Source organism: Gopherus flavomarginatus, chromosome 2 (genome assembly GCF_025201925.1).
Source record: "Gopherus flavomarginatus isolate rGopFla2 chromosome 2, rGopFla2.mat.asm, whole genome shotgun sequence".
Taxonomy (NCBI): domain Eukaryota; kingdom Metazoa; phylum Chordata; order Testudines; family Testudinidae; genus Gopherus; species Gopherus flavomarginatus.
This window is the reverse complement of record NC_066618.1, coordinates 205,815,522-205,832,685: the sequence shown is the minus strand read 5'-3', so window position 1 is coordinate 205,832,685 and position 17,164 is coordinate 205,815,522. Positions and strand designations below refer to the sequence as shown.

The 17,164-nt window shown below is 40.9% G+C and overlaps 1 protein-coding gene across 1 annotated transcript; it reads right to left on the bottom strand.

Moving 5' to 3' along the window:
• Positions 1 to 14,161: 14,161 nt before the first annotated feature.
• MC2R (melanocortin 2 receptor) lies at positions 14,162 to 16,036 on the bottom strand. The gene is made up of 2 exons (XM_050938852.1): positions 15,084 to 16,036; position 14,162 (listed from the first exon to the last, which is right to left on the bottom strand). Coding segments are annotated over exons 1-2 (954 nt in total).
• Positions 16,037 to 17,164: the final 1,128 nt, after the last annotated feature.

Genomic DNA, 17,164 nt, shown 5'->3' with positions numbered 1-17,164 from the left:
CCCCTCTTCACAGGGAGAGAAAGAAACAAAATAAATAATTTTAAGAAATAATACAAGCTTCACTGTTTACATTTTTACGTAGTATTTTTCTTATCAGCACTTTTTCTTTTTTTAATTTTACTTTTATTGTTTTTATATAGAATATAAACACAACCAAACAGAACATATATACATATATACAGGATGGAAATAGCATATAAATAACAAAATTTAACATTCATTATTTGCAAAACCGGAAAAAACAAAAACACAAACAACCCCCACCTCTGAACCGATATAGGTCATGCAGGACAACAATTATTAAAGTCACTAAATGGATAAATAAGTGGGAACATAATCTCTGAGTAACAGGGACTAATATATGGCTGGTCCGAAGGTAGTGGGTTATCTCAATTGATTGTTCACAGTCACTTGAGTATCGGGGACTAATATATACTAAACTGGAAAAGTATGCAATAGTTTCATGTGTGACCAGACATCCTCATATTTTTTCCCAAGCACTTCTATTTAGACAGTAATTTTTTCCATTAATGCAGTAGTGGAGAACTCACTAAGCCAGTTTGCATATGAGAGAGGAATTGCGGATTTCCATTTTCTCAAAATAACTTTTTTGGCCACTAAAATAGGTACTGCAATCCATTTCTTAATGTTAACTGGTAATAGCAACTCACCCAGCACCCCTAAGATACACAAGCTTGGAAAAGAAAAGATAGCAATACAAAGTTTTTGAGAGAGCACTGAATCTGGTGTTCCAGAATACATGCATTTTTCAGGGCCGCCCAGGGGATTTTTCAGGGCCGCCCGTCTTCCCCCCTCGCCGCCGAATTGCCGCTGAAGACCTGGCACTTCGGTGGCAGGTCCCGGGGCAGAAGGACCCCCTGCCGCGGGTCTTCAGGGCACTTTGGAGGTGGGTCCCGGAGCGGAAGGACCCCCCACCGCTGAATTGCCGCTGAAGACCTGGAGTGGAAGAAGCTCCGGGGGGCCTGGCCCCACGAGAGTTTTCCAGGGCCCCCGGAGTGAGTGAAGGACCCCGCTCCAGGAGCCCCGAAAAACTCTTGTGGGGGCCCCTGTGGGGCATGGGGCCTGGGGCAAATTGTCCCTCTTGCCCCCCACTCTGGGCGGCCCTGGCATTTTTTGACAAGTATAAAGGATGTGTGAAAGGTTGGCATGTGGCTGTTTGCTTCTCCAACATTGCTGTGTATTGCTTAGACTTATACAAATATTATGGAGTCCAGTAGTGCCCGTTTAAATATCTTGTTCTGGAAGAATCACAGGGATAAAAAACTTGAAGTGTCTTTCATATTAAGTCAGATATCCTCCCAGGTTTCTGTTGTGATCATTAAGGCTAAGATTTTTCCCCATTTTAATTTGAGACGGAAATGGAGAAGGTACTGCAAAGCATTAAGCCACCTATAAATAATTCCTACCAAGTGTCTTTTTTTCCTATTTCTGAACATGCTCTTCTAAAGGTGAGATAGTTGAAACAGACCAATGGTCCCCAATCCTTACATGAATCCTTGAGCATAGTTGCTGAAAGAAGGAACTGTGAGATAGTGGTAGTTGGTATTTGTTACTCGTGTAATTGAAGGCGGCCAGTCTATCATCTTGTAATCCTTTTTCTATGCAAATTGTCTTAAGTGTGGAGTTGGCCTAAGGTTGTCCCATTGTGGTACGAGAAGAGACTAGTAAGATTGGATGCTGTAATTGTCCGAAAGTGTTGTAGGATGCCCCATGTAGATGCAAAGCTTTGATTTTGCCTTAAAGGTGTGGGAAACCTCTTTAGGTACATAAAAGAAGAGAGGGAACCAAATGGCATAACTAAGCATTTTTTAATTTCAAACCAGGCCAGTGTGTATACAGAGCTTCTAGAGGGGAACCATCTCACAATAGGACACATTTGGAATACTAGATTATATATATATACAAATCTGGCAATCCCCTCCAGGATTTTTTAAGGGTCTTGTGTGACAAGTGCGGTTGCTCTTTATCCCATTAAAATTGCATGATAAGCCAATTTACTAGAGCAAAGAGTGAGGGAGAGACCTGGAAAAGCAATAGGCTAACGATAGAAATCATTCTTGGACAGATATTCATTTTGACTATTTCTAGTCTCCTCAGTAAGGATAGAAGGAGGAAATGCCATTCCTCTACATCCTTGGAATTTTCTTTTAATAAATACATAGTCCATATTTATAGAAACATTTCTGAGAGGATTAGGACAAATTTTAATACCTAAGTAAGTTATTTCCTTGCATATTTGAAATGGAAAATGCTGAAACTGAGAAGGATCTGGTCTTTTGGATATATTCATTGCTTGTGATTTATTCCACTTCACGTGAAAACCAGAGATCTTTCAGAAAATGTCAGCTACATTCAGTAATGGTGGGATTGATGAGAACAGTACAAAAGTACAAAAATGTCATCAGCATATACACTGATTGCATATGCTTTCCTATTTATAGTCACACCTACAATGGCTGAGTCCTGACGTATGTACATTGTAGGTGGCTCGAGAGAGATTAAAAAGGAGGGATGAGAAGGGACAGCCCTGACCCTCTTTCTACTTGAAATGTGGGAGAAATAATTCCATTAGTTGATAGTGAAGAAAGGAGAGAGTTGTATAATAGACTGACCAATTCAGGAATATTGGTCTAAATCTGATTTTTTTTAAAGACAGCCATTAGATAAGGCCATACAATTCTATCAAACGTCTTCTTGCATCTAGACATAAAGCTATGGAGGGAACATGTGACATCTGAGCTTGCTGGATCAAGTGAGTGATATTTCTCATATTATCAGCAGCCAATCATCCTTTAAGGAAAGCAAGCTGATGTATGTGTATAATTGGTGATGATGGTGTTCAGTTGTGTCACTAACATTTTGCAATCTATGTTTAATAGAAATATGAGATGGAAGTCACCACAAGTGCAATCATCTTTGTTGTTTTTGAATATTAATTAAAGCAATTCTCATGTCATCAGACATGGTTCCTTTTTGGAATGTTTCAGTGAAGGCCTTTGAAAGCATAGAAGAAGCATAATTACAAAATGTTTTGTAGAAATCTGCTGGAAAGCTATCAATCCTATGTCTCTTGCTGGAATTCATATTTTTTAATAGCCTGATTGTTCTTATGTGTGGTGAAAGTTTTGTCCATAAACAGCACTTGTTCTGAAGTTTGGATATTAAAAGGTAGGCCTTCAATGAAATTATCAAATTTAATAGACTTAAATTGGTTGTCTGATTTGTATAAAGCTTAACAGAATTGCTTAAATTGATTATTTATATCTATTGCTTCAAGGATGCCAATGCCATCTTGTAATAAGGAAGAAATATTGTTGTGACCTAGTTCCATCTTAAATCTTTTGGCAAGTAGTTTACCTGCTTTATCTACCCTGTCAGAATATCTTTATTTGACCCTCTTGAGTATAAATTCTACTTGGCTGGAGAAGCATATTTGGTGTTGATTAGAGAATGTGGAAGGTATTCATTATCTGTGTCGGTCTTGTGCATTCTCTATAACTAATCTATTTCCTTGGCTAGCACCTAGTACCATGAGTAATATTTTTCTTCTTTTGGGAGGCATATTTTATGCATTCACCCCTTTCACTAGCTTTCAGAGCTTCCCAGAAGATGGTATTTGAGGTAACTGAGCGCTTGGTTTCTTAAATGAAGTTAGAGATGATTCAATCAATTGAGGAACAAAAATTTGCATTTTTAGTGCAGTGTTCAGCTTCCACCTAGAAGACTTTAATGAGGTGTAATCAGTGTCTCTGGTAAGTATAACTGGAACATACTCTGAAATTCATATATTATCAATAATAGCTTCAATTCTGGAGCAGAATTATCAGTTCTGGAGTAAGATGAATATACTATAGAGAAACATGTCCAGCCATGCTCCTTGGGTGTCTGAATCTCTCTATAACCTTTAAACCAAGTTCTTTCTTTAATAATGAGGGTTGGTCTATTGTACTTTGAGAGCTGGCTCTCATGTAATTGGGTTTGTCCAGATGTCTATCTAGCGTAGTATTCTGATTGCCTCCCAGAATTACAGGAATTTTTTTTTATTAGAAAGAATGTCTGCAATGGCTTTGGAAAATTCAGAATTACCTCCACGTGGATTGTAAATGCTTTCTAGAATTAACCCTTCTGAGTTGAAACAGCCTTCAAGAGGAACATATCTTCCTTCAGGATGAGACCAAGACTGTATATATTGAAAAGTTATACTTTCATGAATTAAGATGAATGTGCCTCTGCTTTTAGAATTAAAATGATGAATGATACACTGTACCTACCCACATTGTCTTGACTTTATCCGTATCTATTTCTGGTAGATAAGACTCCTGCAATAAAGCTACTTGACACTTCTTTGATCTGAGTTGTCTCAGGATTTTTATTCTTTTGGAAAGTTAAGTCCCCTCAAATTCCAGGAGCACATTTTAAGAAAAATCATGGCATAGTTTTAAAAGATCACCTTATTCTAAAGACACATTTCCCCATTTATATTGTAAAAATCACACCTCTAGGACATGGTTCATATTTATGTATATTAGATAATGGTTAGTTCTGAATGAATTTATGCCTTCAATTGGACCTTTTAGGGTGTGAGGTATATAAAAAGACTTATAGTTAAATATCATGCATCTTCCAAAGTATATTTATAAGAGAAAACAAAACAAAAATAACAGACTTAAAACAAGCCAGTGTGGGCACATTCAGATCTCTGATTGCTTCAATGCCATCTGCTTCTCCCCTCCCTACGTTATCTAATAAACATCTCTAAACAGAAATGTATTTTAAGTCAAATATTACTCTGTAAATAACATTGGGTATTCCAAGAACACACATAATATATTCCTACATACAGAAGTTTTCATGTATACATACATACACATATGTATATCATATACACACAGACTCAGAACATGTAAATTTACAATTGGTTTGACAAAAAAATATAAATTAGTACAAAATCTAAATATGGAAAATACATTTCATATTCATAGTATGTCAAATGCCCTGCACAAATTGAATAACTAGTGCCATTTAAGATTTAGGTGCCCGTCTACTTTACATGGCAAGAGAATTTACTGTTCCAAGGGACTTGTGGTTACCATAACACAATCCATTGGTGGCTGAGCTAGTGAAGAGATTCTATCTAGCAGTGCTAATTGTGTTCATTTGTGCAGATAATACTTCAATCAGTAGATGGTGCTCTGTCCTCCAGCTTAGTGTTAAATCTATGCATTGTAGTGCTATGCAAATGATGTTATTGCTCAGTTCCAAAGGAAATCAACAGAAGAATTCAGCTTAGCTGGTTATCTGCTAGGTGTTGGAAGATTATATAAGTGAATATTACCATATTTACTAAGATACACAGGAAAACAAACCCATTTTTAAACTGGTTGAGGTATGCATTTTATAATAAAAAACCCCATTCTGCTACTTTTGGTCAAACCTGCTCTTAGGGTACATCTACACTACCCGCCTGATTGGCGGGTAGCGATCGATGTATCGGGGACCGATTTATTACTTGTAGTGTAGTGTAGTGTAGTGTAGTGTAGTGTAGATGCGATAAATTGTTCCCCGATTGCTCTCCCGTCGACTGCTGAACTCCAGCTTGGCAAGAGGCGGAAGCAGTCGACAGAGGAGCTGTGGCAATAGACTCTGCGCCGTGAGGACGCGAGGTAAGTTGAACTAAGGTACGTTGACTTCCGCTACACTATTCTCGTAGCTGAAGTTTTGTATTTTAGGTCGATTTCCCCTCCGCCCAGTGTAGACCAGGCCTTAGTCTTTGGAATGTCTGCCAAGCTTTAGAGGAGGACAGGAGCTGCTAACAGGGAGTTTCGCAAGGGAGTTCTCCAGGTGAAGGAGGAGCACATACAGCATCTGTGGGGTAAGTGACTGTCTGCAGTGTGTGTGTTTGTGTTTGGGGGTTACTTGCTGTGTGCTGAGCTTGTGTTTGTCAGTCTGTTTGGTTTGTTTGTTTGAAGGACCGTGTGCTGTAGGGGGCAGTTGGAGGCGGAGCTACCAAGGAAGGTTTGAAAGCTAGAAGCCTCTGGTAATTGGCTGAGCCTTAACCAGTGGGCGGGGCATTCACTCAGGTCAGGGCTGTATAAAGCTGCGCACAAGCGACCAGGGAGCTTAGTGACCAGGAGCTGCTAACAGGGAGTTTCGCAAGGGAGTTTGGAAGGGGAGGAGGAAGGGAGTGGGGGTCCCTTGTCGGTCTCATCCGTGACCCATTGGTCCTCTGAACCTATAAACCAAGCCCCATCCTGAACCTTTCTGTTTAAAGCAGAGCAGAGCGGACCGGGAGCTGCAGACGGGAATTTGAGAGAGTTTGACAGAGGGAGGCTTACAATGGTGAGGAGGACCCGCAACACCTGTGCCAGCACTGCTTCTGTCTCCTCCACCTGCGCCTGTAGCCAGACAGAGCACCAAAGCATGGATGCTTTTACCCAGATTCTGGTGTGGGCTTGCAAAGACTGTAATTTGCAATTTCCACTTACTGATATCCAGGCTAGGGGTGGCATCCAATGTGAAAGGTGCCTACTGGTGGAATCTCTCAGGCAGCAGGTGGGAGAGCTACAGGAGGAGGTGGCTAGGCTGAGGAACATCCGTATCCATGAGCAATTCCTGGACAGTATCCATGTGGAGACAGCTGACGTAGCTGTCCCAGATCACAGGACTACTGACACACCAGTGGAGGAGGAGATGGCTCAGGGTGTACCTGACACACCAGTAGAGGAGGAGATGGCTCAGGGTGGACACAGCCAGCTGGCTACTTCTGGCAGCAGGCAGTGCTCCACCCCTGCTGCGAACCCTCCTGCTGTGGTAATAGATAACCGTTATGCTCTTCTTGATACAGGAGAGAAGGAATCACCCCCAACAGTTAAGGAGGCGAAGCCTCGTACCCCTAAGGCTGGGAGGTCTGCTGCCACCACTGATAATAAGAAACGTAGGGTAGTGGTGGTTGGAGACTCTCTGCTGAGGGGGACAGAGACACCCATCTGTTGCCCTGACCGTTCATCCCGGGAGGTATGCTGCCGGCCAGGGGCCCATATCTGAGATGTTACAGAGGCATTGTTGAAGATTATCCGGCCTTCTGACTACTACCCCATGCTACTCATCCATGTGGGCACAAATGATACTGTGAGGTGTGACTGAGCAGATCAAGAGTGACTACAGGGCTCTGGGAGTACGTGTTAAGGAGTTTGGAGCGCAGGTGGTATTCTCTTCGATTCTTCCTTCGAAGGTAGGGGCCCGGGCAGAGACAGATGCATCGTGGAGGTGAATGCTAGTCGAGGAAGGACTGCTAGGCACAGATGGTGTTCACCTTTCGAGGAGGGGAAAGGCCTTATTTGCGCACAGACTGGCTAACCTAGTAAGGAGGGCTTTAAACTAGGTTCAACGGGGACAGGTGAGCAAAGCCCACAGGTAAGTGGGGAACAAGACCTGGGAGATGGGTTGGAAACAGGAGGGAGCACGGGCTATAATGGCAGAGAGAAAGGAGGGTCAGGGCAAAGCTGGGAGGCAAGATCAAACCAGTATCTTAGATGCCTATATACAAATGCGAGAAGTATGGATAATAAGCAGGAAGAACTGGAAGTGCTAATAAATAAAAACAACTATGACATTGTTGGCATTACTGAAACTTGGTGGGATAATACACACGACTGGAATGTTGGTGTGGATGGGTATAGTTTGCTCAGGAAGGGTAGACAGGGGAAAAAGGGAGGAGGTGTTGCCTTATATATTAAAAATGTACACACTTGGACTGAGGTAGAGATGGACATAGGAGATGGGAGTGTTGAGAGTCTCTGGGTTAGGCTAAAAGGGGTAAAAAACATGGGTGATGTCGTGCTGGGAGTCTACTACAGGCCACCTAATCAGGTGGAAGAGGTGGATGAGGCTTTTTTCAAACAATTAACAAAATCATCCAAAGCCCAAGATTTGGTGGTGATGGGGGACTTCAACTATCCAGATATATGTTGGGAAAATAACACCGCGAGGCACAGACTATCCAATAAGTTCCTGGACTGCATTGCAGACAACTTTTTATTTCAGAAAGTTGAAAAAGCTACTGGAGGGAAGCTGTTCTAGACTTGATTTTAACAAATAGGGAAGAACTCGTTGAGAATTTGAAAGTAGAAGGAAGCTTCGGTGAAAGTGATCATGAAATAATAGAGTTTGCAATTCTAAGGAAGGGTAGAAGGGAGTGCAGCAAAATAGAGACAATGGATTTCAGGAAGGCGGATTTTGGTAAGCTCAGAGGGCTGATAGGTAAAGTCCTAGAAAGTCCTAGGAATCAAGACTGAGGGGAAAAACAACTGAGGAGAGTTGGCAGTTTTTCAAAGGGACGCTATTAAGGGCCCAAAAGCAAGCTATTCCAATGGTTAGGAAAGATAGAAAATGTGGCAAAAGACCACCTTGGCTTAACCACGAGATCTTGCGTGACCTACAAAATAAAAAGGCGTCATATAAAAAATGGAAACTAGGTCAGATTACAAAGGACGAATATAGGCAAATAACACAGGAATGCAGAGGCAAGATTAGAAAGGCAAAGGCACAAAATGAGCTCATACTAGCTATGGGAATAAAGGGAAACAAGAAGACTTTTTATCAATACATTAGAAGCAAGAGGAAGACCAAGGACAGGGTAGGCCCACTGCTCAGTGAGGAGGGGGAAACAGTAACGGGAGACTTGGAAATGGCAGAGATGCTTAATGACTTCTTTGTTTCGGTCTTCACTGAGATGTCTGAAGGAATGTCAAATATAGTGAATGCTTACGGGAAGAGGTAGGTTTAGAAGATAAAATAAAAAAAGAGCAAGTAAAAAATCACTTAGAAAAGTTGGATGCCTGCAAGTCACCTGGGCCTGATGAAGTGCATCCTAGAATACTCAAGGAGTTAATAGAGGAGGTATCTGAGCCTCTAGCTATTATCTTTGGGGAATCATGGGAGACGGGGGAGATTCCAGAAGACTGGAAGGGGGCAAATATAGTGCCCATCTATAAAAAGGGAAATAAAAACAACCCAGGAAATTACAGACCAGTTAGTTTAACTTCTGTGCCAGGGAAGATAATGGAGCAGATAATTAAAGAAATCATCTGCAAACACTTGGAAGGTGGTAAGGTGATAGGGAATAGCCAGCATGGATTTGTAAAGAACAAATCATGTCAAACTAATCTGATAGCATTCTTTGATAGGATAACGAGCCTTGTGGATAAGGGAGAAGCGGTGGATGTGATATACCTAGACTTTAGTAAGGCATTTGATACGGTCTCACATGATATTCTTATAGATAAATTAGGAAAGTACAATTTAGGTGGGGCTACTACAAGGTGGGTGCATAACTGGCTGGATAACCGTACTCAGAGAGTAGTTATTAATGGCTCCCAATCCTGCTGGAAAGGTATAACAAGTGGGGTTCCGCAGGGGTCTGTTTTGGAACCGGCTCTGTTCAATATCTTCATCAACGATTTAGATGTTGACATAGAAAGTACGCTTATTAAGTTTGCAGACGATACCAAACTGGGAGGGATTGCAACTGCTTTGGAGGACAGGGTCAAGATTCAAAACGATCTGGACAAATTGGAGAAATGGTCTGAGGTAAACAGGATGAAGTTCAATAAAGATAAATGCAAAGTGCTCCATTTAGGAAGGAACAATCAGTTTCACACATACAGAATGGGAGGAGACTGTCTAGGAAGGAGTATGGCAGAAAGAGATGTAGGGGTCATAGTGGACCACAAGCTTAATATGAGTCAACAGTGTGATACTGTTGCAAAAAAAGCAAATGTGATTCTGGGATGCATTAACAGGTGTGTTGTAAACAAGACACGAGAAGTCATTCTTCCGCTTTACTCTGCGCTGGTTAGGCCTCAACTGGAGTATTGTGTCCAGTTCTGGGCACCGCATTTCAAGAAAGATGTGGAGAAATTGGAGAGGGTCCAGAGAAGAGCAACGAGAATAATTAAAGGTCTTGAGAACATGACCTATGAAGGAAGGCTGAAGGAATTGGGTTTGTTTAGTTTGGAAAAGAGAGACTGAGAGGGGACATGATAGCAGTTTTCAGGTATCTAAAAGGGTGTCATCAGGAGGAGGGAGAAAACTTGTTCACCTTAGCCTCCAATGATAGAACAAGAAGCAATGGGCTTAAACTGCAGCAAGGGAGATTTAGGTTGGACATTAGGAAAAAGTTCCTAACTGTCAGGGTAGTTAAACACTGGAATAGATTGCCTAGGGAAGTTTGGAATCTCCATCTCTGGAGATATTTAAGAGTAGGTTAGGTAAATGTCTATTAGGGATGGTCTAGACAGTATTTGGTCCTGCCATGAGGGCAAGGGACTGGACTCGATGACCTCTCGAGGTCTCTTCCAGTCCTAGAGTGTATGAGACTATGAGGATTTGCAAAATCTTTCGAGCCTGCTAAATCCATAGCAAAGGTGGTTGGGTACTTGCTGTATCTGATGTTGGTCTCCCTCAGGATTTGCTTTATGCCATTGAATGCAGACTTCTTCTTTTGAGCTTAGCTGAGAAGTCAGGAAAAAGAGAAACTTTGTGGCCTTGTACATAATGGTTTCAGATTTTCTGGAAGCTTCCATTAACCTTACTCAAAACATTGAACTTCAGCAGCTTGAAAATGATGGGTCTGGGCTTGTCAGTCTCCAGTCTTCTAGCAAAAGGTATTTGATGAGTCCTTTCAATATTAAATGGGGGCTGCTGGAGGTCCAAATTAAATATGTCAGGGAGCAATTTCTGAAGAAAGCTAATGATATCCTTCTCCTCTAGACCTCACCAACGTCCAGGAAGCAAAGGGTTTTTCTTTGAGATCTGTTTTCTAAGTCATCCCATTTTTCTTCCAGTTTGTCTAGTCTCAGCTTTAAGAAGGCAGTTTCTTCTTTAATTTCACTGGTTTCAATGGCATTCTTTTGTAGCTCATTTTCCAAGTGACTCATTTGGGATTTTACATCACATATATTTTTAGAGAGGCCACAAATGTCTTTTGAGATTAAATTCAGTCAGTCTGTGAGGAACTCTTTCAGTACCACAATATCCTGTGCTAGGTTCTGCAGAGGTCTTGTGGTCCTCCCCCTTCAACGGCTTGGGTGATTCAGTCTTAGGTCTTTTGTTGCCTCTCATTTTTTCATTGGAATCCATATTCAACAGTTTGAAGCATATCCATGGGATTAATTGAAACTTCTATGACAGAAACTTATTGCCAGTTTGCTAGGAAATTAATCAGAAGAAAATTGATATGTGGGTAGAAAGGAGGTCTGGAACCAGACCGCTTCTTTCTCATCAGTACCATGCTAATGCTCACACACCCCTAACAATCCCCCAGTCTGGACCTTTTCAAATCACCAACCCAAATCAATTTGACTCCCATCCAAATCTCTGTGGAGCTTTTCTCTCTCTACCCCATTGCCTTTCCGTCTGTGCTATAGGGTAAGTCCTCCAAGAAGTGTAGCAATGCCATATTTCCTGCATATGCTTCATGTAGTCTTTGGTTTCCCAAATGACACATTTTTCACTGGGGCAGAAATAAAGATGTTCAGGAGAGGTCAAGACTAGATGATTAAAATGGTCCCTTCTGGCCTTAAAGTATCAGGGTAATCTGATTGGGGGTCATGAGACATTTTGCTGACATTGACCGTCCGCAGGCATGGCTCCCTGCAGCTCTCAGTGGCATTAAGTCTATGAGACAGGGCAATCTCAGGCTGCAGCTACACAGAGCAGTGGGAAGTTAGCTCATTTCTGTACGTAGTTCCTGTTCACGATAAAGGCTTTATCCTGATACTTGTAAGCTCATGAGTAAGATACTATACAGACATGCAGGAGGAGCCACTTTCAGTGGGATCCTGATGAGTGTGTGTTGTTTCTGTGGAATCTGATCCTTGGGACAGACTTCATCCATTCTCTTCTAAGGCGGAATTTGCTGTAGTCACAACTTTTCCTCAGCTTCCAAAGCCACATTGTCAGTTTTTGTGGGCAACCAAGCAGAGATGCTGGCTCTCTAATGGATCATCTGAGAAGGTATATATCAATATTGCCCCAATGCGTAAGCACTAGCAGCAGTGACCATGGGTATGCTAAGACAGGAGCAGTAAAAAGAGCTCTTTTCAAATCTAAAACAACTAAATCATACTTGACCACTGAAATGGTTTCCCTTTCTTGCCCAACCTATGCAATGGTTCCACAAGATTGGCAACCCCCCAAATAAACCTATTTTACAAAACTCTGCATATCTGAGAGTGTCTGGGGAAGTAGCCAGTTCTGCACAGCCTCCATTTTCATTTTGTCAGTGAAAATTCCCTCCAATGAGTGTGTGCCTAAGGCTGATTACCACTCTTTGGAACAACTTGGATTTCTTTGGGTTCAACTTCAGACCACTGGTAGATGTATCAAAAGTTCAAAGGTTTTAGCATGCACTAAGATATCATAACAATCAGGCTGAGAGACATTCCATGCAGTATCCGCTTCATAACCTCTCAAACGTGGCCAGCACATTACACAAGCCATTCCACTAGATTGTCACAGGTCTTGTCCTAATGTGAAAGCAGTTTTCCCCTGTCTTTTGCCTCTACTTTCACTTGCCAATACCCACTTTTAATATACAGTATGGAAAACCAGACTGAATCTGTTACAGCATCTAGGGTATCATCTATTCATGGTAATAGAATCTGATACTGCTGTGTGGACTATAGAAAATGAAATCATTTTAAAGGATTCTTATCTATCTTTTTTTTTCTTCATCAGAACTAAGGGTGAGACCCAAGGTTTTGTAGCCAATTTGTTTATGTACCAGCATTTAACTAAATTGCTTTCCTTAAGTTTTACATTATTGCCAATTTTCCTCGTTTTAGAAACCAAATTTAAAAATTTTTCCAACTGTTCAAGAATGTCATGAACCACATTAGGATTCCCTTTTCGATCACACATACTAGATATAAATCTGTACTCCTGCATATGGATCCTGGTGGATCTCACTGGTGGCTGCTGCTTTTTCTGTTGGACTGCTGCAAGGAAAGTTTCAAGTTCTGAGGCAAATCTCACAGTCCAAGGGTCTTTGGCCTCCTTTCCCTGATCTTGATCTTCAAGTCCCAGTCCAAGTGTGCATCTATTAATTAGCTCATCACTGATTTTTGCTGATATGCCAGGAGTATAGGTTCCCTCAGTTCCTCTGCCAGTTCAGATGGGGTCTCTTCTTTCCTTTTCCTTCTAGCTTTTAGCGGTGTCCTGGCCATCTAGATTGATAGCTACCTCTGAACTGCATATCAAGAGCTTGTACCAGATCTGGATCAAGTAATATCTTTTCTAGGGGTAAGTTCTGCAGTACCATCAGTGCTGGGCCACTTCCTGCCTGGAACCCTGCCTTTTGTCCATCTTCCCAGAATTCATTTAGGCTATGATGATGAACTGAGCCAAATAAGCCTCTTTTAGGGAACTTTTCCATTTCTCAAATAATACAAAAGCCTACTATTTATGAGAGGAATCCCACCTATTCTATCTATTAAACAGGTTAGATACTGTAATTGTCCAGTCTTACACAGGTTTTATGGCTGGTGTGATTCCCCATCCAGGAAGAATGGATCGGGAATCACTTCCCTACTCCCACTATGGTCTGTGATTCTTTGAATTCCTGCTCCAGATTATTTTTTAGCTCCATAAATTCTTGTGCAGCTCATCATTGTTAGCAAGTTCCAAGTTGGTCAAAGCTTTCTTGGTCACCATTATTTCCCGGTCCAAGGTAATTAGACCAAGGTTTCTGGTCATCTCACTAATCCAGTTTACCAGTCCAAACAGAGAGTTTTGTGGTTGGGCTTCCAAATTTGCCTACATGCTTTTTGGCTGCTTCCACAACAATAATTTTTTCTCTGACTACAGGTCAACTCTCAGTCACTTCCAGGAAACCTCCAGATATTTCTTTAATTCTTTTTGTGAAATCTCCAGCTTTTGTTTAATTCTTGTTTTTGGTCTTGTTTTTAATTCCATTTGGTCATCTTTGATTTCTATGAGCACCTCTCATTTGTTCCAGTTTACTTCAACCGGAATATCAGCTCACAATTTCCCTCCATAGAGACTTTATCCCACTTCTGGCACCAGAGTTACCCTTTTAGCTCAAGCAGTTAGCCAATATTTGGGGCCTTGCTGAGTTCTTTCTATTAGGAGGAGAAATTGATTACATGAATTACTTGTTTCTTTGGTGCAGTCTTCTTTATTTATAAAGAATGCACATGAAGTCCAGTTAGCCTGAAAGAAGAGTGATTAGTACTCTATCAGCTTTAACCAGTCTGCAATAGATGGCAGCCATTAACATCCTCCAGAATAACAATATTACAGCGATGCGACTGTGACATTATACTTCAGTTAACAATTTAATAACACATGTAATCTTAGTCCCTATTTCCAATTACTATAAAACTTTGTCTAAAAATGTCTTTAGGATCAAAAATATCTCCTGCTTGGCATCAGCCTCCTAATGACATTTTTGACACTTTAAAAAAAAACTGCTTGTCTCTCTTGAAATTAGCTATACGTAAAAACAAGAAAATCAAACCAGCCAACACCCAGCCATATCTGTGTGTATTGGTTCACAATAAATATTTTCTTATTCTGAAAACATAATAATAAAGCAGTTTAGAAAAAAATGTAAAGCTAATTTCCCAGTTAGTTCACTAAAAGAGTTTTATAGTATTTTCCCCTTGAATTGAAAGCACTGATACAATATTCAGTGCCCTAACCTCTGTGGTGCATCTCTGTGTAAAGGAGTCACTGCAGGGTTAAATTTAGCCTAGCATATTTTTTCAGTTAAGCAGTAGGTTAAGATTTTAATTACTTTTAAGATGGAACATAGGATCTCCATTCCCATGATCAGCCCTTCTGCACCTGTTGTAGGCTGAATTCATAGTCCTACTGAGGTCAGTGGGACTACCCAAAGTGTATTAAGTTAAGAATATGCATACTTTTTTGTAGAATTCTGGTCTTACTTAGTGTCTATAATTCTGAACATCATTCTTACCAGTATTATGCATGGCACTGTAGGCTTAATTTTACAAACATTTTTCAAATTTGGTATTCACTAATTCCAGTCTGATCTGGTGCAACAGAACATCTTCTTCAATGTACTCCGTAATTCTGGACTTCGGAACGCATAAATCATAGGGTCAATGATGCCATTGCACAAGATGAGTGTAGCATTCACATGGAAAATGGACATGTAACAAGCACAGTAAGGGTTAAGTGGGCAAAACTTCATGAGGAGGATGTGAAGAAGAAAGGGTCCCCAACAGCAAAGGAAAACACCAAAGAAAATAGTTAATGTAATAGCTCCTTTCAAGTTAACTCTCTGGGGACCTGCACTGGTAGGCAGTGAAGCGATCTTTTTGGCATGAGATCGTGCAAGCAGGAACATGTGGATATAGAGGCATAATATAAAAATTAACATAAAAGGAAACAGAATAGTGAAGGAAATGACCGTAGCTGTTTCATGGGAGAAGATGGTCATAGCAATGCCACTCCCTGCACAGAATGCCCAAATTACTGCCAGGATGATTAAAGCACGATTCAGTGTCATGATGTTGTGATACTGTAATGCAAAAAATATAGTTATGTATCGGTCAGCTGCAATGGCTAACAAGCTGAAAACTGACCCTAGCAAAGACAGAACAAATAAAGAATCCATGACATCATCTATCTTGGTCTCCAAGTCTCCACGAGGTGTCAGATACCCCATTTTGCATAAGATGATCAAAGTGTTCTCCAAAGTTTTGTACAGACTGACCAACATATCTGAAACTGATAAACTACAGATAAACAAGTACATGGGCAAGTGGAGATTCTTATTCTTGATCACAGCTATAAGAACAAGTAGGTTCTCCAGTATTCCAGCAATGGCAATTGTGAAAAAGACTTCTTCTGGTACTAAAACCTGGGTGCAATCACTGTTCATGGAGAGATTACTGATATTTTCAAATGAAGGAATGCGTGTCTGCCCTAGGAGTCTCATTATTTGAGAAGCACTATCAGGCCTCATTTCTTCTGCTTGTAGAAAAATATGTGATTACTCAGGCATGACTTCACTGAGACACCGACCTGTCATTCAGATAATCTTTTCTGTGGTGAAGCCTTTCTGGTTCTATCTTGAGCAATTGTAAGACTTAAGCTGTAATATTCAGCAACCTGTGATAAAATATACAGAAAAGTAAGTGAGGAAAATTAATACATCTCTGTGACAAAATTAGATATTTTGAAGTTCAACCTACGAATTTACTGTGATGGAATGAACATTTTTCATCAGTAAACTGGTTTGGCTAAAGTAACAGTTGTCCTAAGCCTCAGCCTAAATCTCAAAGGAAAATAAAATGTTAAGTCCTTTTTAGGCTGAATAAAGATAAATATATTTCTCTTCTTATTTGGCCTCCTACACTTGCTGAAATCGATCCCAGATTCCCTGAATATCTGGCAATGTTTACTTGCCTAGCTGCTTACTTTGAATAATTTTGGCACTTCTCACAAGATTGACAATATTACAAGAAACAACTAGATAAAAGCCAACTGAAGCTGATGTGTAGGGCAACAGCATATTTATCTTCACACTTGTTTTGAAGCAATGCGTGGGGAGGCATGTGGAGTCATATGCCCCTCACCCCCCAGCTTTGCTGCCTGGCTTGTATTGAGCATGCTCACACAGACTGAGCATGCTCAGTAACACTGCTGAAGCCAGCTGCCCTCACTCTGCCCCACCATTGTTAGCAGGCATGGGTCATCTCTGCTTGTTCATATATGAAAACTTGTAAATATTTTTCATAGGTACATTAGGGATTATTTTGCTGGTGGAGCTGTCTGAAGCCACTTTTCAAGTAAATCGAAATGTTCTGATTTGGCAAACATGCCAGTAATTTAGGTTGAGATCCAAAGGAAATTCTTAAACAAATTGTACAGTATTTGGGCTGGGCTGTAAAATTTGTTCAAGAATTTCCCTTGGCACTCAACCTAAATTACTGGTGTTTGCCAAATCAGAATAACATTTCGAAAAGCTGAAAGCTTTGCTTCAGTGTACTTGATGCTCTTTTTTCATTATGACCTCAATCCAACCCCCAGTAAAGTCAACAGCAATCTTTCCATTGACTTTAGGGGAATTGGATCAAGCTCTGTATGCTTG